The sequence below is a fragment of the Carcharodon carcharias genome, chromosome 1 (assembly GCF_017639515.1).
Source record: "Carcharodon carcharias isolate sCarCar2 chromosome 1, sCarCar2.pri, whole genome shotgun sequence".
Taxonomy (NCBI): Eukaryota; Metazoa; Chordata; class Chondrichthyes; order Lamniformes; family Lamnidae; genus Carcharodon; species Carcharodon carcharias.
The window spans coordinates 68,972,370-68,996,628 of NC_054467.1; the positions used below are offsets into that span (position 1 = coordinate 68,972,370).

A 24,259-nucleotide genomic window follows, 5' to 3' on the forward strand; every position below is an offset into this window, starting at 1 on the left:
CAGCTCAAGTAATTGAAACGGTAACATTGTTTCATAGTTTGCCATTGTGAGATTTGAACTCTTGGTCTTGGGGTTACAAACCCAGTACCATAACCACTTGGCTATCTTGTAACTCTTTCGAGTACAAACCCGTTTCCATCTGTTTCAGATGAAGTTACATTGTTTCATAGTTTGCCATTGTGAGATTTGAACTCTTGATAATCTTTTAAATCAAAGCTGACATTCCAGTTCAGTACTTGAGAGAGTGCTGCACTGTCCAATCTGTTTCAGATGAAGTTACATTGTTTCATAGTTTGCCATTGTGAGATTTGAACTCTTGATACTCTTTTGAGTAAACCTGTTTCCATCTGTTTCAGATGAAGTTACATTGTTTCATAGTTTGCCATTGTGAGATTTGAACTCTTGATCTTGGGGTTACAAACCCAGTACCATAACCACTTGGCTATTTAGGCCAAGCTCTTGTAATTCTTTTGAGTACAAACCCATTTCCATCAGTTTATTCAGTTGAAGTTACATTTTTTCATAGTTTGCCATTGTGAGATTTGAACTCTTGATACTCTTTTTTTTTGAATAAACCTGTTTCCATCTGTTTCAGATGAAGTTACATTGTTTCATAGTTTGCCATTGTGAGATTTGAACTCTTGATCTTGGGGTTACAAACCCAGTATCATAACACTTGGCTATTTAGGCCAAGCCGACACTGGCTAGAAACATGCAGATCCCTCAAAATTATACTAATTAGATCATTAGAACCCCAATCAGGTTTTAATTCAGACCTGAGTGGGTGAGCCATCATGATTTTCCCACCAGCCAAAAGTAGCTCAGCATGTACTGGGTGGGCCAAGTTATTTGAATTTCTTCATTTGTGCGATTTCGATAAGGAGTGCTTCTCAAAGTCTCACAAGGAAAGTCCCCATCTCTTCTGCCTCTAACTTCCATTTTCTACTTCCGAAGCCCCTTCCCCACAACTTACCGAGTAGCCAGTGAACTTGCCTTTGCTGACGGCCAGCAGTCCCTGGCAGCCTGAACCTCTTCTCCTGCCCGCTGGCCAGCTGCTGTTTCCCTCACATTTCAGACATGGAGCTGATCAGTGACATGCAGATAAAGCCCCAGAAATAAAAGCCCCAGAATTAAAATACCTCGGGCCTGAAGTCTGAGCCAGTGAGTTTATATCCTGTCACCTACAACACTCTCAGAGCTAGACAGGCAGAAAGACACATGCGCAAAGGAAGATGCTTGTGGTTGTTGGAGGTCAGTCATCTCAGCTCCAGTATATCACTGCAGGAGTTCCTCAGGGTAGTGTCCTTGGTCCAATCATTTTCAGCTGCTTCATCAATGACGTTCCTTCCATCCTAAGGTCAGAAGTAGGGATGTTTGCTGATGATTGCATGACATTTAGCACCATACGTGACTCCTCAGATACTGAAGCAGTCCATGTCCAAGCAAGCAAGACCTGGACAATATCCAGGCTTGGGCTGACAAGTGGCAAGTAAGATTCGTGCTACACAAGTGTCAGGCAATGGCCATCTCCAGCAAGAGAGAATCCAACCATCACCCTTTGATGTTCAATAGCATTACCATCACTGAATCCCCCACGATCAACATCCTGGGGGGTTACCATTGAGCAGAAACTGAACTGGACTAGTTATATAAATACTATGGCTACAAGAGCAGGTCAGAGGGTAGGAATCCTGCGACGAGCAATTCATCTCCTGACTCCCCAAAGCCTGTCCACAATCTACAAGGCACAAGTCAGGAGTGTGATAGAATACACCCCACTTGCCTGGATGAGTGCAGTTCCAACTACACTCAAGAAGCTTGACACCATCCAGAACAAAGCAGCCCAGTTGATTGGCACCCCAGCCACAAACATTCACTACCTCCACCACCAATAAACAGCAGCAGCTGTGTGTACCATCTACAAGATGCCCTGCAGGGATTCACCAACGCTTCTGAGACAGCACCTTCCAAATCCATGACTGCTATCATCTAGGACAAGGGCAGCAGACAGATGGGAACACCACCACCTGGAAGTTCCCCTCCAAGTCACTCAGCATCCTGACTTGGAAATATATCGCCATTCCTTCACTGTCACTGGGTCAAAATCCTGGAAATCCCTCCCTAACAGCACTGTGAGTGTACCTACACGACAGTGACTGCATTGGTTCAAGAAAGCAGCTCACCACCACCTTCTCAAGGGCAACTAGGGATGGGCAATAAATGCTGGCCCAGGCAGCGAAGCCCACATCCCATGAATGAATAAAAAAAAGCACGCACACAAATACTCTCAAGTGTAGCACTTCTGAGAATAGTTAACGTAGCACAAGTCAGGAATCAAACCCCAGATCTTTCTAGTCCTTATTGCTCAGCCACTCAGAGTCATTGATACAGCTGCACAATGTAATTCCTTATGTTCTCGTTCAATGGAAAAGAGGTGTTACAGTTTATAACATCTAACTAGTGAACTGAAATACATCTTTTCCACCACCACTTCTGTTTTGACACTATGGGCCGTAATTTTCAAGCTCCAGGGTGTTGTATCTGGAGGTATCCCAAAAAAGCGCTGGGAAGCCTCCCACCTGAAGCTCCCAGGTAAAGGTTGCATGGCAATTGCCTAGGAAGTGCAAACTTCTGATAGGCAATTGCCCTGCGCTGGGCACCATCCGAAAATTGTGATTTAAATCACAAACTTTGGATGGTTCCAACTGTGTTATATCAATAGTTCCCTAGAAAAAATTAGAATTAAAACCACTTGTAGCTTCTGAGTAACTATTGTACAGACCTACACTAACCACCACCGCCGCCCCCCCCCCCCCCCAAACTCAAAAGGCCCGGCCAACCGATCCCCCCCATCCCCAAGGCACAGCCAACTCTTCCTCTGCCCTGCAAGGCCAAGCCTTCAACTTGATAACCCTCAATGCTAGGCCCCAGAGACATGCTGCAGTGCCAGATCTCACCAGGTGTTATGGCAGGTGGATGATAAATGCCAAGCTGCCCAAATCCCAGAGGGAAACTTGAAGCAGCTGCCACAACTATTTGTAATTTGTACTTATTTTGAGGTGTGGGCTTCAAATTCAGTAGTAATAAAGCCAGAGTCTCATAGGTTTCTTACAAAACTAAATTAAACCTTTATTAATAGATGAAATGATTTTAAGCACATACATAGATCTACAAATTACTATTATGATAGCTTCTAAATCCCCTAATTAATCTAAACCCCAGTTACACCTCGGTTAAGACAACAGTTAAGACACACAGCTTTTAAAAGACTCAGGCTAAGTAATACACAATACCCTGAATAGTCAAATCTCAAGTGAGTTTTTCTCAGCTACAGTTCCTTGAGGCTGCAGGCTTTTCATACTTGTGTTAGATCTTAGAATGTCTTCTCTTGCACACAACCTTCTCTCCTTTATACATATTTTCCCCTTTGAATGCAAATTCCTACTGTTTCACTTTGTCTTTGGACTTCTCCTCTAATAATAAAATCTATCATAGTACTAATCTTACCAGTAATCTTTGGGAAAAATAAACACACTGTTTCTTAATTTCTTCTGGCTAGGTGTAACATTTCACTCCCTCTTTTGAATTCAAGCTAGTCTGGAATATTTAAAAATGCAAATGTTTCCTTTACACCTCACATTCTAAAACTTCCCCCATGTTTACCTACTTAATATTTCAAACGTAGCTTGTCTACTGATACAATCAAAGCCTTCAGACCAGCTGCCTTTAATTCAATTAAGTCACATACACACCTATAGACACAGGCCCCACTTTTATTACTCTACTTTACAATAAATTCCAATAACACTATGAAAATTATTATACCTGTCTGACACCCAGCATGAGTCGTAAGGTCAGGCGAGCTAGGATTGGCTGGAGTTTTAGGTAATAACTTTTAAGCGGAGTCATAATCCGTCTCAATTGCCACTCCATCAGAAGTTACGGCTCTATGTGGTGTTCATTTCATTCACATAAATTAGTCGAAAATTTCCTTTTTTGGAGTTGAGTAAGGGGAAGGAGAAAAGTGGGTAAGTTATTCATAAAACATCAGCTGTGATCAAAGATTCTGCCCATTTTTCTAATCTGACCATGGAACATTTAAAGTTAAAAATGGGCAGATGTGTTGAAATCTGACAAATTAGTTACTGTATTCTAAAAGCTGTAAAAAGACTCAAAAATATGATCAAGGTTTAATAACCTATATAGCTTTTATTTATTGAAAAATATAGGCAAAGGACCAAGGCCTCTAGTACAGGAGGAGGTTAATAATATGAAAAGAAAATTAAGTATGTTAGTGAAGCTAACAGTACAGTTACATGTCATTTGAATACAAATAGTCTCTTCCAAAGACAGCAACCCAAGTACAAACTGAACACATGCATGCATGTGTTAAAATCTGAGGCGCCCATTGTAACAATTATATAGATGTGAAATGAAACATCTACTTTAATTAAAATTTTCCAGCAGCAATTTTCGTTAGGAACAGCAACGTTGCTCTTGCAGTACGTCCATGCTGTTAGTGCAATGTTCAATTGGCCTGATGTGAGAAGCATGTGGTGCAGCTGCTCTAGTATAGGGTGGAGATGTTTCAGAAAAAAACTAACCATCAACAGCTGAAATATGTACTTACTCTGTCAAACAAAAAAGAAACTACCTTCAGTTTCAGCACAGTCATCGTGACTGCTCTAAGCATGCCTTTAAATGATTTGCATTCCCAATTTAAGTATCTAGGCAACAATGTATTTTAACATAAACATAGCATTGTTTTCAATGAGCGCAGAGAAAGATGCTTCCTCTTCATTTTTCCCCTATAACTTTCTTCCCTCCTTTACACAAAGCATCGACTCTTGCTAGGCTATGGTTCAATAAGCACCAGGCATTTCCAGTAGTTTGGTCAAGTGATCATTATTAATGCATGACCTTTGGCATAGTATTAGTGGACTATTTGACCTTGGGGAGCATTGCACCCCACTTAATACCCACGTACATGCACTTCTAGCAGATGTAACCACAGAGATCAGTTATAGAAACCCAAAGTGAATTACAAGCAAAAAATGCTGGAAATCCTCAGCAGGTCAGGCAGCATCTGTGGAGAAACAAAGGTAGAGTTAACATTTCAGGTCAATGACCTTTTATCAGAATTGGAAGATGTTATAGATTATAGAAGTGGTTTTTAGAAGAACAGAACCTGGGAAAAGGGTATTGAGAGAGTAAAAGAGAATGGTCTGTGATTGGGTAGAAGTCAAGAGATGATTGAATGACACAAAATATGGTTGCGTAAGACAAAAGGAAGCAATAATTTCAGAAATTACTGGAACAAAAGATGTATGAGAGACACAGGGGATGTCACAAGAGAAAATTCCCTGTTCAGAAAGCTGAAAGAGGATGGAAGATCTGTTCGGTGCTGAGATTGTGTTCCAAGTGGCAAAAATGGATGACCCATCAAATGCACAGGCAGGAAGGTGAACATTAGCGAGTCCCTATCATGGAGAATTTTCTCCTCCCAAGCCCAAGAGTTCAGATGACAATTTTTTTTTATCTTCATTTTGCAAATATGAGCATCCTTAGCAAGGGTAGTATTTAAAGCCCAATTTTCTATGCCCATGAGAAGCTGGGCCTTCTTCTTGAACCATTGCAGTTCATTTGGTGAAAGTTCTCCCAGCAATGCTGTTAGGTAGGGAGTTCCTTCATTTTACTGGTGATGATATATCTCCAAATCAGGACTGTACGTACTAGGAGGGGAACTTGTGATGTGCTGTTGAAGATAACTTGCTGCAGTGCATCCACAATGCAGTGACAAATGGAACAAATAAGTAAAGTGGTGGTGGGCTGCTGATTAAGTAGACTGTCTTGTCCTGGATGTTGTAGTTCTTCTGAAGTGTTGTTGGAGCTGCATCCATCCAGGGAAGTAAAAAGCATTCCGTCACACTTTTGACATGGTCTTCCGGAGTGTGGAAAGGACTTGAGATGTCAGGAGGCAAGCCACTTACTGCAGAATAACCAAACTTTGACATGTAGTAGCAAACGTATTTTAATAGCTGGTCCAGTTGAGTTTCTGGTCAAATGGTGAACCTCCCCATGTTAATGGTGGGGGATTTAGTAACGGAACTGCAACTGAATGTCAAGAGGAAGATAGACGCTTGTTGAGATGTCCATTGCCTGACAGTGGTACTAATGTTACTTGCCACTTAGCAACCCAAGCCTGGATGTTGTCCAGGTGGGCATGGACTGCTTCATTGAATTGAAAATGGAATTGCCAGGGTAGATTTTAATGCCATTCCCGGAAACAACTTTGGAGGTGTGGGTGGAGACACCACTGCCATCCCACCGCTAGCACAATTAATTCAGGGGGTGGGAAGTCATGTGGACAACCTTCCAACCCTGCCACCAATTGAGGCCCTTAGGTGGGCAATTAATGCCCACTTAAGTGCCTAATCCCTCCACCATTGCTATTCAACAGGGCAGCAGCCAAATAAGCAGTCTGAAAAGCAAGCCCCAACATGTTTGCTTGCGGGCACCTGGGTGCGGCAGGGAGGGGGCAGCCCCTCGTTCGAGGCCATGCAGTACCTGATTGAGGCAGCCTGCATTGGGAAGGTGATTGGGGGGGTGGTGATACTGGAAGCCACCTCCCTGCTGGCCTAGTCTCTGAACCCCTCCTCACCCTCTCTCACAACCCCCTGGTTGGTGCAGCAGTTGCATCCACACCCCTGGTGATGCTGCCTGCAATAATGAGCTGCTGCTTTTAAAAAATTCTCTCACAGGACATGAGCATTGCTGGCGAGGCCCATACCGAATTGCCATTGAAAAGGTAGTGGGGAGCCACATTCTTGAACTGCTGCAGCCCATGCAGTGTAGGTACACCCACAGTGCTGTTACGGAGGGAGATCCAGGATTTGGCACATTGGAGTGGCGGAATACAATTCAATTGCTTCGGGTAGCCCACAGCATCTCATGTATGCCCTGGTTTGCTCTTAGTCTGTTCCATCTAGCAGAGTGATAATGCAACACAACATGATAAAAGGTGTCCTCCCTTATCAGGTGAGAACTGGCTCCCATAAGAATTGTGTGGTGGTAACTTCTACGTATGTCATGGACTGACTCATGTGCACCATGTTGACTGGTGACAATATAGTCAAGTAAGCTATTCTGTTGTGTTGGTATCCCACCACCCGCTGCAAGCCCAGTCTGATAGCTATGTCCTTCAGGACCCAACTAGCTTGGTCAGTAGTGGCACTGTTGAGTCAGTCTTGGTGGTGGACACTGAAAATCCCACCTAGAGTATACTTTGAACTCTTGCTACCCTCAGGTACCGTTCAACATGGAGAAGTATTGATTCATCGGCTGAGGGAGATTATAATCAGCAGAAGGCTTCCTTGTCAGTTGCTACCTGATGCCATGAGACTTCATGGAATCCAAAGTCAATATTGGTGAGTCTGTCCTGCTAGAAACATGAAATACACAGGGATGGTGATGGAGGAGTCTGGGATGTTGAAAGATAGTGATACCCACAGAATCATTTTTATGTCAGGCTTGGTTGGTCTGAGACACCTTTCCAAACTTCCAAGTCACTAGATGATTATTTCGAGCACCATACTAACTAAGATAAGTTGACTTGGTGCAAATCAGAATGAAACCTGCAGCCTTCTGGCTAAACCAGTCAAACCATTCAGGACCAAAACTTCCTTCTGCAGTACTTGCACTACTGCAAACTAACGATGTAACCACGGGTTCAATGTGTTTCCAAACCAGACGCATCGCACACCATTAAAAGCATGGTTTACAATAGGCACACAAGAGCAGGTCTGGCCGCATCGGCGGAGAAGAAAAGAGTTGACGTTTCGAGTCCTCATGACCCTTCGACAGAACTAAGTAGAAATAGGAAAGGGGTGAAATATAAGCTTGTTTAAGGGGTGTGTGTGTGTGCGTACCGGGGGGTGGGGGTGGGGGGAGTGTTTTTGTTTTGGATTTCCAGTATCCGCAGTTTTTTGTTTTTAACACAAGAGCAGGCACTGGCTCAGACATCAACAGACCACAAAGTAAAATAAACTGCACAATGACCAGTGTGCACTGCTGAGTAACTCAGGACAATCCCTCCTTTTCCATTTTGCCCATCTCTTTGAAAGGTCATGTATCCTGCATCATTTAATTCCCAACCTTGATCACTCTGCAACTATGTTTTTGTAATGGCTATCAGATCAAATTCATTAAATCGTATTTGTGCTTTAATTATCCTATCTGGTTGTTAATATTTCACATATTGAAATATAGTGTCTTTAGCTATGATATTTTTCTATTCTTCCCTGATGTAATTACTAACCAATGCCCAATTTCCTTTGTCCCTTCCTGACCCAATCTATTGATTTTTTCCCCCAAATCGCTTTGTTCTACAGCCTCAATATTTCTCTTACTTTTTCTGAATTTACTGTTTCCTGAACTTTCCCAACCCGCTGCTTTCGTTTAAAGTGCCCTCTATTTCCCTTGTTATTCAATTCATTAGGACATTGTTCTCAGCCTGGTTTATGTTAGAGGGAATGGTATAAGCCAAGTTTGGAAATGGGATTACTACAGATAGGTCCAAAATAGGCATGGTTATCAAACAACCTCATTCTGCCTTGAAATTCCTATTGTTATGATCTCAGAGGCCAGTTTTTTTTTTTAAATCTGAAAACCCAGGCATTCACTAAAAGAATGAAGCCATAAGGTTCACTGTTGGAAACGAAAGAATTTTACTACACAAAAGTCAAAACATGAACACACTGTCTTAACTAATCAGTCACCTTACAGATACTAAAAGTACAATAAACATTTATACTCGAAATCAAATTGCTTAACTCAAATTTTCTTCTACACCTTTTTGACTTTCACCCAAAACCACAAGTCAGATATTTAACAGAAATTGGAAGATTAACTACTTGTTCTGAGTAATGTTTCAGAGATTTGTATAAGGGTTTCTTGGCCCTTCCACTTGCTTCCGGTAAAGTTGTCCCTGTAAACCTCCTTCAACCATGCCTTGGTTGTAGACTCCCACTTCAACACAGGGACGACTAGCATCTCAAGCTTAGACACCTAGGAACTCTCTCTTTTCTCAGCTTGGCTATTCCAGAAGTTCAACTCACTGTTAATAAAGCTCTTTGGTTATCAAGGCTTTTTTTTCAGCACACAGAATTTCAAATGAGCACTGTTTAAATGAGAAATTCCTTCCAACTAACTTGTTCTAAACTAAACTGCTCGAAAACAGAACTGCACATAGGAATCTACTCCCTCCTGTAATTAACTGTTTGTTTAACCTTTTGCTTTACTATTGCTCATCTCCCAGGCAGCTTGATCACATGATCAGTTACTGGAAGCAAGTTGTTTTTATTTGCAAGAAATCATCTTCCAGAGAAACCTGGTTCTAAAAGGGCCGGTCACCCTGACATAAAACATAGTTTTTTTTCCCCCAAAAGCAGACGCTGTTGCACTACAATTCTACAAATATACCATTAGCTCTCGATTGAACTTGTCCAAATGATGTGGGTGATAGTCTGCGCCTCAAAAACTAACAATCTGCCAGAAGATGCTCAGTTCAAATGTCAGTTTGAGCACCATCAGCTGATCAAAGTTGGGATAGCAATGTGTGCGCTGTAATTAGCCCTAGAGTTCCTGGGATGGCGGCAGGGGAGGGCATGGGGAACATCAGCCAGGATTCTTAATTTTTAAAAAAAATACTGACTGGTAAAGTCAAGATTGGGCTCGCCTGTGTTATAGTTCATTATCGAACAGCCTTGGCTGCAGTACTAAAGAGCTGCTGGACTAATGGGATCAAATTAGACAAGACTCTGCATCTTCAGGAGAATACTGGTAAATAAAATAATTCAACAAATGCTATAAATGTAGCCCTGAGAGTACCAGTTCTACAACTGTTGCAGTGTTTGCATTTGCAAGTTGCTCATGACTTAAGAGCAGTTGCCATGTCGTTTTACTTTTACTTATTTTATTTGTGATTTTTTAACTGTAGACTGAACTGTAGAATGTGGCTTGAGTTTGAACACACCCTAAATGAGTATTCAAGCATAACTGCCCACTACAAATGACTCTGGACCATTTTCAATGGTTATGTGTCATCAACATCCACCTCCTTTCAACTGATATCTGGTTCAACATTGACAACAGCTGCAGAGAAATCAGTGACAAAAAACATCCCACTTCCCCATCTCAAATGAAGGAACAAAGAGCCCATAAAATGAGGGTTAAATAATTCAAATAAATGTGGTTATTTTCCTTTGTGTTTCCTCTACCATGGGATCTCATTCTCTAGAAGGTTTCTTCAGCTGCTGGATTTGTGGGGAGGAAAGAGGGCAAATGGAAGGACACTGATAATCTCCATAGGTTTCTGGGAAAGAGTATCGTATGTCAGGCTTTACCAGAGATTGCAAATTTGTTTTTTTTTTCCTTCCACCCATGTGTTGGGAACAGGACAAATGTGAACTACTACTCAAATTTCTAATCTTTCCATCTATCCATGCATGTGATACATAAAATTGCCAAGATTGAGTTTTGTTATAAACTTATAGCAATTAAGTGATTCAGGCAATCTGCAAAAAAATCTCATTTTAAGTGGTACATCAGTTTTTTTGGCTTTGTGCTTTATGAATCATTGTTTGCATGCTTCAAACATCTGTTACACATAGAAAACCTTACTGGACTATAAATTTATGACTTATCTGTTGCTCACTATCCAAGAACCATTAACTCTTAAACTTCCCTCAAAGATTACTATTGTGCATTTAAAAGGCTAAAGGAAATGGAAGTATATAGGACAGAGCTCTCAAATAGTTCAATATATAAACATGTCAAGCAATGAGACATTGCGTCATACAGGTCATTAAGGTCCAGGTTCAACCTTTGATCTGACATGGTTCAGTACAGAGGCCTAAGCATTCACAAGGACTCCTAAAAGCTGGTGCAGCATTGATGACAATGGAAGAGTTTGAGATTAAAAAGACACAGTTGGACTGTCAACCCATAATTCTTTTGGCTGCTGTAACTTTATTTTTACTGTTGTCATTACTGAACATGGTGCAAGTTAACTTCACGTCATAGGTTTTGACTTCTGTTGCTGAGCTTGAGAAATCCAGCACAGTTTCTTTTTTAAAAAAGTGATGCATGGGTAGACAGAACCTCTGTTACATTAATTCAGAACAAAAACAGAATTACCTGGAAAAACTCAGCAGGTCTGGCAGCATCGGCGGAGAAGAAAAAAGTTGACGCTTCGAGTCCTCATGACCCTTCAACAGAACTAGGTGAATCCAAGGAAGGGGTGAATACAAGCTGGTTTAAGGTTTTGGAGGGGGGTGGTGTTGGTTGTCGGGACAAGCAAGCAGTGATAGAAGCAGATCACCAAAAGATGTCACAGACAAAAGAACAAAAGAACACATAGGTGTTGAAGTTGGTGATATTATCTAAACAAATGTGCTAATTAAGAATGGATGGTAGGGCACTCAAGGTATAGCTCTAGTAGGGGTGGGGGGAGCATAAAAGATTTTAAAATATTGAAAATAATGGAAATAGGTGGGAAAGGAAAAATCTATATAATTTATTGGAAAAAACAAAAGGAAGGGGGAAGAAACAGAAAGGGGGTGGGGATGGAGGAGGGAGTTCAAGAACTAAAGTTGTTGAATTCAATATTCAGTCCGGAAGGCTGTAAAGTGCCTAGTCGGAAGATGAGGTGTTGTTCCTCCAGTTTGCGTTGGGCTTCACTGGAACAATGCAGCAAGCCAAGGACAGACATGTGGGCAAGAGAGCAGGGTGGAGTGTTAAAATGGCAAGCGACAGGGAGGTTTGGGTCATTCTTGCGGACAGACCACAGGTGTTCTGCAAAGCGGTCGCCCAGTTTACGTTTGGCCTCTCCAATGTAGAGGAGACCGCATTGGGAGCAACGAATACAATAGACTAAGTTGGGGGAAATGCAAGTGAAATGCTGCTTCACTTGAAAGAAGTGTTTGGGCCCTTGGACAGTGAGGAGAGAGGAAGTGAAGGGGCAGGTGTTACATCTTTTGCGTGGGCATGGGGAGGTGCCATAGGAGGGGGTTGAGGAGTAGGGGGTGATGGAGGAGTGGACCAGGGTGTCCCGGAGGGAACGATCCCTACAGAATGCCAACAGGGGGGTGAAGGGAAGATGTGTTTGGAGGTGGCATCATGCTGGAGTTGGCGGAAATGGCGGAGAATGATCCTTTGAATGAGGAGGCTGGTGGGGTGATAAGTGAGGACAAGGGGGATCCTATCATGTTTCTGGGAGGGAGGAGAAGGCGTGAGGGCGGATGCGCGGGAGATGGGCTGGACACGGTTGAGGGCCTTGTCAACCACCGTGGGTGGAAAACCTCGGTTAAGGAAGAAGGAGGACATGTCAGAGGAACTGTTTTTGAAGGTAGCATCATCAGAACAGATGCGACGGAGGTGAAGGAACTGAGAGAATGGGATGGAGTCCTTACAGGAAGCGGGGTGTGAGCAGCTGTAGTCGAGGTAGCTGTGGGAGTCGGTAGGCTTGTAATGGATATTGGTGGACAGTCTATCACCAGAGATTGAGACAGAGAGGTCAAGGAAGGGAAGGGAAGTGTCAGAGATGGACCACGTGAAAATGATGGAGGGGTGGAGATTGGAAGCAAAATTAATAAATTTTTCCAAGTCCCGACGAGAGCATGAAGCAGCACCGAAGTAATCATCGATGTACCAGAGAAAGAGTTGTGGAAGGAGGCCGGAGTAGGACTGGAACAAGGAATGTTCCACATACCCCATAAAGAGACAGGCATAGCTGGGGCCCATGCGGGTACCCATAGCCACACCTTTTATTTGGAGGAAGTGAGAGGAGTTGAAGGAGAAATTGTTCAGCGTGAGAACAAGTTCAGCCAGACGGAGGAGAGTAGTGGTGGATGGGGATTGTTCGGGCCTCTGTACGAGGAAGAAGCTAAGGGCCCTCAGACCATCCTGGTGGGGGATGGAGGTGTAGAGGGATTGGACGTCCATGGTGAAGAGGAAGCGGTTGGGGCCAGGGAACTGGAAATTGTTGATGTGACGTAAGGTGTCAGAGGAATCACGGATGTAGGTGGGGAGGGACTGGACAAGGGGAGAGAGAAGGGAGTCAAGATAACGAGAAATGAGTTCTTTGGGGCAGGAGCAAGCTGGCACGATCGGTCTACCGGGACAGTTGTTTGTGGATTTTGGGGAGGAGGTAGAAGAGGACCATCCGAGGTTGGGCCACTATCAGGTTGGAAGCTGTGGGAGGAAGATCCCCAGAGGAGATGAGGTCAGTGACAGTTCTGGAAACAATGGCTTGATGTTCGGTGGTGGGGTCATGGTCCAGGGAGAGGTAGGAGGAAGTGTCTGCGAGTTGACGCTCAGCCTCCGCGAGGTAGAGATCAGTGCGCCAGACAACAACAGCACCACCCTTGTCAGCGGGTTTGATGACAATGTCAGGGTTGGACCTGAGAGAACGGAGTGCAGTAAGTTCAGAGAGAGAGAGATTAGAATGGGTGAGAGGAGCAGAGAAATTGAGATGACTAATGTCGCGCCGACAGTTTTCAATGAAAAGATCGAGAGAAGGTAAGAATCCAGAGGGAGGGATCCAGGTGGAGGGAGAATATTGGAAGTGGGTAAAAGGATCCGTTGAACGGGGAGAGGACTCCTGCCCAAAGAAGTGAGCCCGGAGACGAAGACAGCGGAAGAAGAGTTCAGCATCGTGCCAAGCCCGAAATTCATTGAGGTGAGGGTGTAAGGGTATGAAACTAAGTCCTTTGCTGAGCACAATGTTCAGCATCGGAGAGGGGAAGATCAGGGGGTATAGTGAATACACGGCTGGGGCTAGGATTGGACGATGGAGTGGGGACGGAGGGACAGGCAGGGGTGGAGGGTCCTAGATGGGTGTTGGTGTCGATGAATTGTTGGAACTTGCATTCCTTAGCACTTGAGAGAAAGAGAAAAAGTTTCTTGTTGAGGCATCGGATGAGACGAAGAATAAAATGAAACTAGGGGCACGCACAGCTTTGAAAAAGGGTACGGCGGTGCTGCTGGCGGGAGAGGTCGAGTGTGTTCATATGGCGGCACATGGCACTGAGTGTGGATCTCAGGATGTGACGGGAACAGCAGTCTGAGAAACGTTTTATGTCCCGGAGATACCTGTAATCCTGGGTGGGTTCGAAACATGAGGGGTAGAATTTCAGTTGAAATCCACGTGGGGCAAGTCGGAGACGGAGACAGTCACTGAGAAAGGAGATAGGGCTGTGAAAACGGGTTTTAGTAAACACCTTGTCAAACACCAGGAGAGAAATGGAAAGCAATGAGGGTGAACAAGGCAAAAGAGAGATGGGGAAATCTTGTCGCAGAGACGAACAGAACTTCTTCAAGGTAGGCATTTCTTGAAGAGCACCAGCAGTCAATTAAACACAGATAAAAATAAAAACTCAGTGTGCCATGCGCCGCCATATGAACACACTCGACCTCTCCCTCCAGCAGCACCGCCGTACCCTTTTTCAAAGCTGCGCGTGCCCCCAGTTTCATTTTATTCTTCGTCTCATCCGACGCCTCAACAAGAAACTTTTTCTCTCAAGTGCTAAGGAACGCAAGCTCCAACAACTCATCAACACCAACACCCATCTAGAACCCTCCACCCCTGCCTGTCCCTCCGTCCCCACCCCATCTTCCAATCCCAGCCCCAGCCGTGTATTCACTATACCCCCTGACCTTCCCCTTTCCGATGCTGAACGTTCAGTGCTCAGCAAAGGACTTACATTAATTCAGGTTTTGTTTGTGACCATAGCCAATAGGGAGGTATCTCCATGTAGGAGCCTAGTAAACCATGTGCAGAAAGTATTTCCATTGGCAGGCAGTATTGCAAGTTAATTTGAATACTGGCCCTTCAGTAGCGACAACAAAATATAAAGCATCTTCTAGACTCAGCACCAAGATGGTGGGGACTCAAGTCTTTATATAAAAGCTTATTCCAAAACAGATTATATTTTTCCCCTTTGCTTGCATAATATCAATCTAAAAAAAACTGACGAAGTGGCCAAGGAAGCTGGAAGATCCAAAGCAGTACTGAATATTGGCCTTAAGACATCTGAAAAAAAGATTGAAATTGCAGCAGGACCCAGACTCATCATAAGTTTCAGATATAGTAAACATTCTGTCACTGCTATTTAAGGAGCACAAAAAAGACTTGAGAACACAAAAGTGCAGTTTGCAATGACGGTGGATTTAGAAATTATATGTAAATGTGCGTGCGAAAGGCTCGACATTCATTTTATAGTGAAACTTGGGATTTTTCTCCTTAAATTCCCACCTCACCGCTTACAAACATATTTTTGGCATGATTTTGTGAATTTTCTGGCATTTTAGAGCCAACTTTAATTCAGAGATAGGCAACAAATGTCACTCGTCAGCTCAGCCCACACAGCATTATCTTTTGAAAGAATTAATGCTGCTTTTAAAGCCAAAAATAGTTCCCTAGAACAATTAGACTTTTAAAATACTAAAATGGGAGTCATTTTAAGGACTTCAATGTAATTTTATATGGGTAATTTTCATTTATTGCAGTTCTAATCTGAAATACGTCATGATAACAAGAACTGAACCTCCTGAAAGTTACAACCACAATAACAGTAAAGGGTGCAAACCTTACATTCAGAGGACAAAACTAGCCAACTATTCAAACTGTTCCATTCTCATGGCAGCCAAGTGTCAGATGAGGGATTACCCTAATTGAGGGCATATTGATTTAACTTTTTAAAGAATGAAGGAATGTAGCGACCTAAGAAACTCAGGATATCTCCAAGTACTTTACAGTCAATTAATTTCAAACTATTTTTAATTTTAATTAGCTTCAGGAGAGACAACACAAGTCACCACTATTGAAACAGACTTTCAGACTTTAGAACTAAGCACTGCTAAGATAACAACAATTTGTATTTATACTGCACCTCCCATGTAATAAAATGCTCCAGATTGCTGTGCAGGAGTGTTACAAAGCAAAATTTGACACCAAGCCATATAAGGAGACAGCAGGGCGGATGACCAAAATCTTGGTCAAACAGGTGGGTTTTAAAGGTGCATTTTAAAAGAGAATAATGGTGGATTAATTAAAATCTGGGAAGCCAGAATTAGAGGAGTACAGATATCTCAATGGGATGTGGGAACTGAAAGAAATTACAGAGCTAAGTGCTGTGACAATGGAAGGATTTGAAATCAAGGTTGGGATTTTATGCCCATCCCTGCCCCCAGCTATCCTTTTCTGGTGGGAACTGGAACAGGATAGCGGTTTGGGGGTGGGGGGGGGGGGGGGGGGGTCCTTTTCGACTCCCTTTTGTCCATGGGAGGCCACCCCAAGGTATTCTCACACCTTTACGCTTCCCCCCCCGCCAAGTCTGCCCACTTCAGCTCCCATCCTGGGGCCTGCCAGTCTGGCGAGATCCTGGACTTGCCTTCATCTGGGCTTCATCGCAGATCACTTCCCTCTGGGACTTGCTGCAGTCCCAGCAGTGACCACCACTCCCGGTTGTGCTGCTGGGAAATGGGAACTGCTGGACATTTGATTGACTGGCAACTCTTGGAGGCAGGCACCTGATTCCCAGTGTAAAATTCAGTTCGAAGAGTGAGTGTTTTAAAATTGAGGCAAGGCAGATCACTAAGTACAAGCATGAAAGGTTGAGAGTTAGGACTCAAGCAGCAGAGTTGGATGAGCTCAAGTTTATGGAGGATATGAAGTTGGAGGTCAGCCATGATTGGACTGGAATAGTAAAATTTAGTGATAATAAAGGCATGATGAGGTATCAGCGCCAGGTAAGCTGAGGCAGGGAAAGAGTCGGGCAATGTTACAGAGGTAAAGATTGGCGATAGTGCAGATTTGTGGTCAGAAGCTCATCATGAGGATCAAACATAATACCAAAGTTGTGAACTGTCTGGCTCAGCCTCTGAGTTGTCAGGCAGAGGGATGGAGTCAGTGGCTAGGGATAGGAGTTTGGAGAGAGGACTGAAAACGATGGCTTTGGTCTTCCCAATGTTTCATTGGAGGAAATTGCTGTTCATCCAACACTATTTGTCAGACAAGTAGCCTGACGATAGAGAGTGCAAAGGTTGAGAGAGTAGGTCTAAGATGTTTTCAGTGTTTATGTGGAAACTGATGCTGTGATTTTGGATGATGTCACCTAGGAGCAGCATGTAGATGGAGAACTGTAAGATTGACAAGGATAGGCGTTTGGAGGACACCAGAGTAACAGTATGGAAGTGAGCAGATAAGCCAATGCAGGTGATTCAATGGCTAAAACTAGATAATATTAGATAGAATGAAACAAGGCAAGTGCAGTCCCACCTAACTGGATGATGGTGGTGAGGCATTTGAGGAGGTTGGTGTGATCAACCCTATCAAAGGCAGCAGACAGGTCTAGAAGGATGAGAAGAGATTATTTACCTTCATCGCGAGCACATAGTATATCACTTATGACTTTGACATGAACCATTTTGGCCCTGTTGTACTGTTGCATAAACCTGATTAGAGGCATTCAAGTATGAAGTTCTGGGAAAGATGACATGAATTTGGGAGGTAACAACATGTTCAAGGACTTTGGAGATGAAAGGGAGGTCGTTTTTTTAAAAAAATATTCATTCATGGGATGTAGGTGTCACTGGCTAGGCCAGCATTTATTGCCCATCCCTAATTGTCCTTGTTCAAAGGGCACTTAAGAGTTAACCACATTGCTGTGGGTCTGAAGTCACATGTAGACCAAACCAGGTAAGGAAAGCAGATTTCCTTCCCTAAAAGGACATTAGTGAACCAGATGGGTTTTTACAATAATCGGCAATGGTTTCATTATCAGACATTTAATTCTAAATTTTCATTGAATTCAAATTTCATCATCTGCCATGGTGGGATTTGAACCCGGGTCCCCCCCAGAGCATTACCCTGGGTATCTGGAATACTAGCCAGTGACAATACCACTATGCTTGAACAAAGAGGTCAAGGATTGTTTTTTTGAGGAGATAGGGGATGCCTACAGATTTGAAAGAGAGGAAAAGAACTGGAGGAGAGAACACCATTAACAATATTAGCTAGTACAGGCACCAGGAAGGGAAGTTGGGTGGTCAGCTGTTTAGTGGTAATAGATTGAGGGAGTAGGAGATGGGTCTCATTGACAAGATGAGCTCAAAGAAGGCATGAGGGGGATAGATAAGAAACTAGAAAACAATGAGAGTTCAGGGTTAGGGCAGGGGGAATATTAGAAGAAGTTTGGCCCATTGGGCTAGATGAAGAAAGGGAAGTGGTAGAGGCAGCTGATGGGATGATCTCAATCTTATTGACAAAGAAATCTATGAGCTCTTCGTAATTCTTGTTGGTGGTGAGAGTGGAGGAATATACCAACAGATTAACCTGTTTTTTTAAATCTTATTTCAGATGCTGATCAGTTTGCTGTGCAGTTCAAATTTTACTGTTCTTAAAAATCTTAAGAAATAAGACTCGGACATGGTAACCTGGTATGTACCAGGTTCTTCTGCCACTGAAGTTTGTTCTAGTTTATGTTTCCCTTTATATATGCCTACTGCCCATTGCTTTAGTTATTCACCTATTCTGTATTCATATAGATCTTTTAGTTCTATGATTTCTTTCATTGCACCTCCTATTGAATCTTGTTGATATTAAGCCTACTATTTAATCATTTCCAATTCTTCACCTAGCTCTTTACAGGTCACACCTTTTATTTTCTGATATGTGTAGATCTGTTGCATTTCTTCTCCATTCCCCTTTTGTTATTTTTTTTCAAAAGCCGTTCATCTGTAATAACTTCAAGTTCTGGGGAATGAGGAATGCCTGAAATATCTTATCTGCCCTCTCCACCGATGCTGCTGAACCTACCAAGCCTTTCCAATAACTTCTGTTTTTGCAACACCGAAGGAAATAATTTCAGTCCGACTTCATACCTCCATCCCCTCCCTCCAACAAATTTGATTGATTGATACAGACATCTTCTAACCCCAGTAAAAAATAATCATGAGTTCAAACATCATCAACTTAGAACTCAGACAATTAGCGTTTGCATGTCGACACTTTTTCAATTTTTCCCTGGAATAAAGGCTCCTAGCATGCATGGAAAGAAAGAGAAACTTACATTTACAAATCGCCTTTCACAAACACTGAACACCTCAAAGCGCTTTGCAGCTAGTGAAGTACTTTTGAAGTGTAATCACTACTGTAATGTAGAAAATGCTGCAGCTAAATTGTGTACAACAAACTCCCACAAACAGCAATGTGATAATGACCAGATAATCTGTTTTTGTGATGTTATTTGAGGGATAAATATTGACACTATCGTACAAGCAAATCAAGTTTCCATGGAAACAAATGAGGACAGAATTGGCATCCAGTAAAATCATAAGTGCTAAATTAACATTTAATATATGCACAATAAAATTGAGCAGAGGCATCCTCACCAGCCCACCCCCACACAAAGAGGCTAAAGTTAGGTGAAATGCAGTTACCCTGTGTATACTTCCTACAAATACAGTCTAAACAGCATACTACAACAGCATGTTTCATTAAATGACCACAACAAATGGCTTCTAACTGGCAATTCAGTTATAACAAGGACAATGTGAGATGATCTAACTTGAGGTACAATTGATCAGGACCATAATGAGTAGAAGAATCTACACTTTTAATAATCTCTCTTCCAGTTCCGTCACAGAGTAACACCCTGCTCTGCTCCATCTTATCATTTTGAAGGGAGGTAAGTCAAGAAATTTAGTCACCTGAGCCTAAGATCAGTTTGGGTTGTTTTACCTTTTTGCAAAGTTCAAATGCTTGATAGGACAATGGGTGAGATTAATGCTCAAGCTGTATGCTGCTGATGAAAATTTACTGAAGTCCTTATTAACTAATGTCTCTGCATCATAATAGACCAGTGGAAAATAAATTTCATTTAAAGTATGGTATCTGGCTTACAGTTTAGAAAATTCCAGGCTGTCCTGTTTAAAATCAAATTAACTGGCCTGAAACAAGGTCTGATTCACAACTGAATCTGTAGCAATCATAGTTTGATTCCACTTGGCTCATTATATAAGCTTTGGGATAATTCTAACTGAAATAATCTTCACTGCACATCATGTTTTACTTTGCAAAATAAATATACAGTAGATACTATAAACAAGTCAGGAAACATTTGTTCTAAATTGACCTCTACTGTACTGTAACAAATAATAATTCAAAACAGAATCTAATTCAGTAAATGTTTTTGTTTAAACTAGTTCCTTTGTGAAGACACGGTATCATACAATGCTATCAGTTACCATATTGCTTTCTCTGTCTAACACACTTCAAGGGATTAGTGGAAAAAAATAATAACATTTTCCATACATTTAGCTCATTCTTTCCCTTACCTAGAGTTGCGGGATGACTGGTCTGGTTTATTTCTATCGGAGCGACCTGTAACAACACACAAAAAAAGGATCATTTTGGATTCATGTAATTTACATTTTTCAATTCAAACAGATTATTCCATATGATGAACTGTGGGATTCAGCATGCACACAAGTGGTTAAATACCAAATAAATATCTTGTTAATTAGTCGATTTTACTAGAAGGTGCACCATAAAAACCCATTATTGTCAGATTCAAGCAGTTGGTTTAACAACTTTCCAAGAAACCTCTGCAACTTTTAAATTTGATTTTTTGCCCATTAGTTTCTGGGTGGAAAATGGGTGAAATAGGGTCTAATTTCTCCCTTAATGCGCAGTTCACTCACTTGCTATCTCCTGATAATGGTGAGTCTCATTAGATTGTTTACATTTTCCATCATCAGCATAATGTAGGTGATAATTATAAGATTTCTGTTTGCATTCAAAATTCATCTTTTGTTTTTTTTAAACCATTACTAAAATTAAGATGTGGAAATACACTGTATTTTACTCTCTCCAGTTTAGAGAATGTCCAGAGTCCAAACATCAACCAAAGCTACAACAGGTTTGTGCTCCGTATATTCTATTTTAAAAAAACTATTTCTGTCTGCCTCACTCATACATGTGCACACACAATGTTTTAAATAACAATCAATAAAACCTTTGGAAATTTGTCCTCCAGCTTTTCTTCAAATAATTTTGAAACACAATCACTTCAGTTTTGTCATACAAAAGCATTCCATCATTTACTAGCTTAAAAGTTACTGATGCACCATGGGAAATCGTACACCATTGAACATACTCAGACTACCTTCAGCTTAAAGAGTCGCTGTTACGAGCTTTGGGAGAAGCTGAGGCCTTTAACTAAAACCTTTGATGAAGGTTATAAAAGACAAAAACATTTCAATTGATAAATATACATCGGGTTACTGCAAAATGTATAATTTTTCAGTTCTTTTGTTTGTCAAAGTCTGACTTTGAGGTTTGTTACTAAGAAAATTGTATCACGTGATTCAACTGATTCACCAACAAACTATGATGGTGAAATGTTTACATATAATTCTTCTATTATAAAGTGCATGCAGCAACCTACTGTAAATATATACATAAAATTTCCAGCATAGTTAGTTACAGGAACTGCACAGTGCGTAAAACATTTAAAAAATATAGTTGACTACATTGGTACATCGATTGTAGAATATTATAGTGGCATCATGGTGAACTACAACTGTTTCCACTTATGATCTCCAGGGATTATGGAAAAATTTACTGGAATAATGCCATTATGTATGGTTTATAAAATTCCTTATGTCCAGAATAATTCAGTTTCAACTTAGAATATGAATAAGTTAATTCTTATTAAAGAAGAAATAACTTGCATAATGGCAATTTTTATGAACTGACATAAATAAAATTGTGAACAAACTGAAAAATCTTAGTAATTTCAACTGTAAATTTACCAGTGATGTGATAAAAGCCAATGACTAGGCTAGCACTCAATACAGTTTACAAGATTCTCGCATCATTTGGCTTCTGTTGTATATTCGCTTACTTCCATGCATTTCCCACCTTTGATCCAACATCATAAATGAAGCATAACTGCCATAAATCAATGCAAAACAAGGGGATTGAAATACACTTTCAAACACATTTAAACTGCACCAGTGAACAAAATTACTTCATCTTTTTCCCTTTTGCTTTAGATTCTTGCTGCCAATTTTCTCTCTTCCTTCCTGAAGTCATGGATCCCTTGCTAGACAATAGGGTAAGCCTAAACAGTGAGAGTTGGCATTCTATTTGATCATCACCAAGCCTCATCTCTATCCAAAACCACACTTGCACACCTATTAAGGATTGCTGAATAGTGAAGAGAAATGTTAATATCGGACAATGATCCCCTGCCTAACTTGCAGGCTATCATGTCAGGTCAACTGTAGTACCTTTGTCACCCTGGCAGAAATTCATGAACTCAGTATAGACTTCGGCCCTCTTGGTCTACCCGTTTTCTTAACCAGCCAATCTATCAGAGGGGCACTTGTCTCCCTTCAACCTAGTTGAAAAGTAAAGTTTGCAGAGTGGTTTCTGAAGATCTTCAATATTTCTGTCCTGCTACTAGTTTACTCTTCAGGTATTTTGCAGGACATTGCCACACTGTGCCTCCCATCAACATGGCCGATTCCAGTAGTTTCATCTAGACTAGCCTCTCTCTCAACTGCCATTATGGATTTGATCATCACAACAGCAGCAGGGGACTGGTGATAATGTTGGCTAAACATTAACTGCTTCTCTCAGGGATGAATTCAAATCCAGTCCATTGAAAGACTCCACAGTCTGTTGACTGTAATGAGTCTAATGTTCAGATGTATTATATTGTACCAAATGTACCATATTGTAGGCAATCAGCAAGATTGTAAGCACATGTGGATTCAAACCAATCACATTCCTCCAATTTGACAGTACCTCATATGAAAAAGAAAGTCTACAATGAAAAGCAGCAATTAATTCATCAATTTTAGAATCCATCTCATGAGAAATCTCAACCAAAATAACTATTTATCTTTAGTTCTTATTTTTGAGTGAGCACAATAACAAAAAGTGTAACCATGTTACATGGCATGTTATTGGTGTGATATTGTTAATACTTTTAGGGGCACTATAATCGGCTTGTGTTCCTGGGCTGCAAAGATTGGGGCAGAGATCAAACTTACCTAAGTCCAAAGCTCAAATATTGTAGTCCCTGAGCCTACAATAACTTTTTTGATCCAGAATCACTAGAGCTTTAAGTAGGTCAAAAGGGCTTGCTTGTCAAATGTTAATCTGATGAGGTCATTTGGAGCTGTGACAACATTTGACCCGGAAGCAGTACAGTAAGCAAAATTTGTAATTACTTTAAAATGTCTGTGCAGTCTCTGTTTTTAAGACTGTATGAAAAGGACTTTTGAGAGTTTGCAGTAATTGTAAAGGAATCAACTGTAATTTTCTTCGATAAGAAGAAATACTGGTCCATGTGACCTAGCAACCCTTGATCAGAAGCAGTACCAATAGGAAGGAAGTTAAGACCAAAAGCCATGTGGCCAGAAACAAAAAGAGGAGAGCTGCAGACAAAGGAGAGCTGTAGCAGAAGGGAGAACACACAAGGTACTTCTACAAGGAACAGCAAGTGTTATACAGTTAAACAGGATGGAAAGACAAAGACAGAGTTATAGCAGGGATTACGAATTGGACAATTTTGCTGCAGCTGAGTTTTCCCTGAGCTGATCAGGATTTTTAACGAGGTTAATTAAAGATTTGGAATAAAGGAGTCTCTGGAGAATCTGTGCCATCAAGCCCGTCATGAACCTAGCTAAGGAGGTTCTATAGGAGTGTGCCAATCTGATGACGACTGTCTCTGGGGCCCTCAGTTAGAAAACGGCTGCCAATGAATGTGACTCGAGGGCCAAATCGATTGAGTAGGAAAGTGAGAGATCTTACATACCAGAGGCTGAGTTAGAGAACTTTAGAATTGCAAGTAGTGTCAGATGACTGTGGGGAGTGATGCAAGAGCTTCTGGTTATGTGAGGCATATCTTTATTGTATTGTCTATTTAAAGTGAAATTCACCTTTTTGTTTGAAGTATCATTTGCCTGTTATTTCATGTTTAATTTGGATTGGCTCTGATTTATGTTAAAGTAAAAGCTACCAAAAATGGAATCTTGTTGGCAATTTCTTCATTTGCGAGGAGGATGGGGATGAGGGTTCCCACATGGGGATTAGAACAGAAGCTAACAACCATTGTGAAATTGGACAGTTCTGTGATTTTTTTAAAAATTGCTTTCTCTTCCAATAATCCAGTAAATAGCAACT

At 41.6% G+C, this 24,259-nt stretch overlaps 1 protein-coding gene across 7 annotated transcripts in view; it reads right to left on the reverse strand.

The window, feature by feature from the left end:
• sh3d19 (SH3 domain containing 19) overlaps positions 1 to 24,259 on the reverse strand; it is a 202,115-nt gene that overhangs the window by 126,624 nt on the left and 51,232 nt on the right. For all 7 annotated transcript variants that reach the window (XM_041190073.1, XM_041190096.1, XM_041190081.1 and 4 more), the window contains exon 2: positions 20,398 to 20,443. In XM_041190073.1, the coding sequence (XP_041046007.1) occupies positions 20,398 to 20,443 (46 nt within the window). The remainder of the gene's footprint in view (positions 1 to 20,397; positions 20,444 to 24,259) is intronic.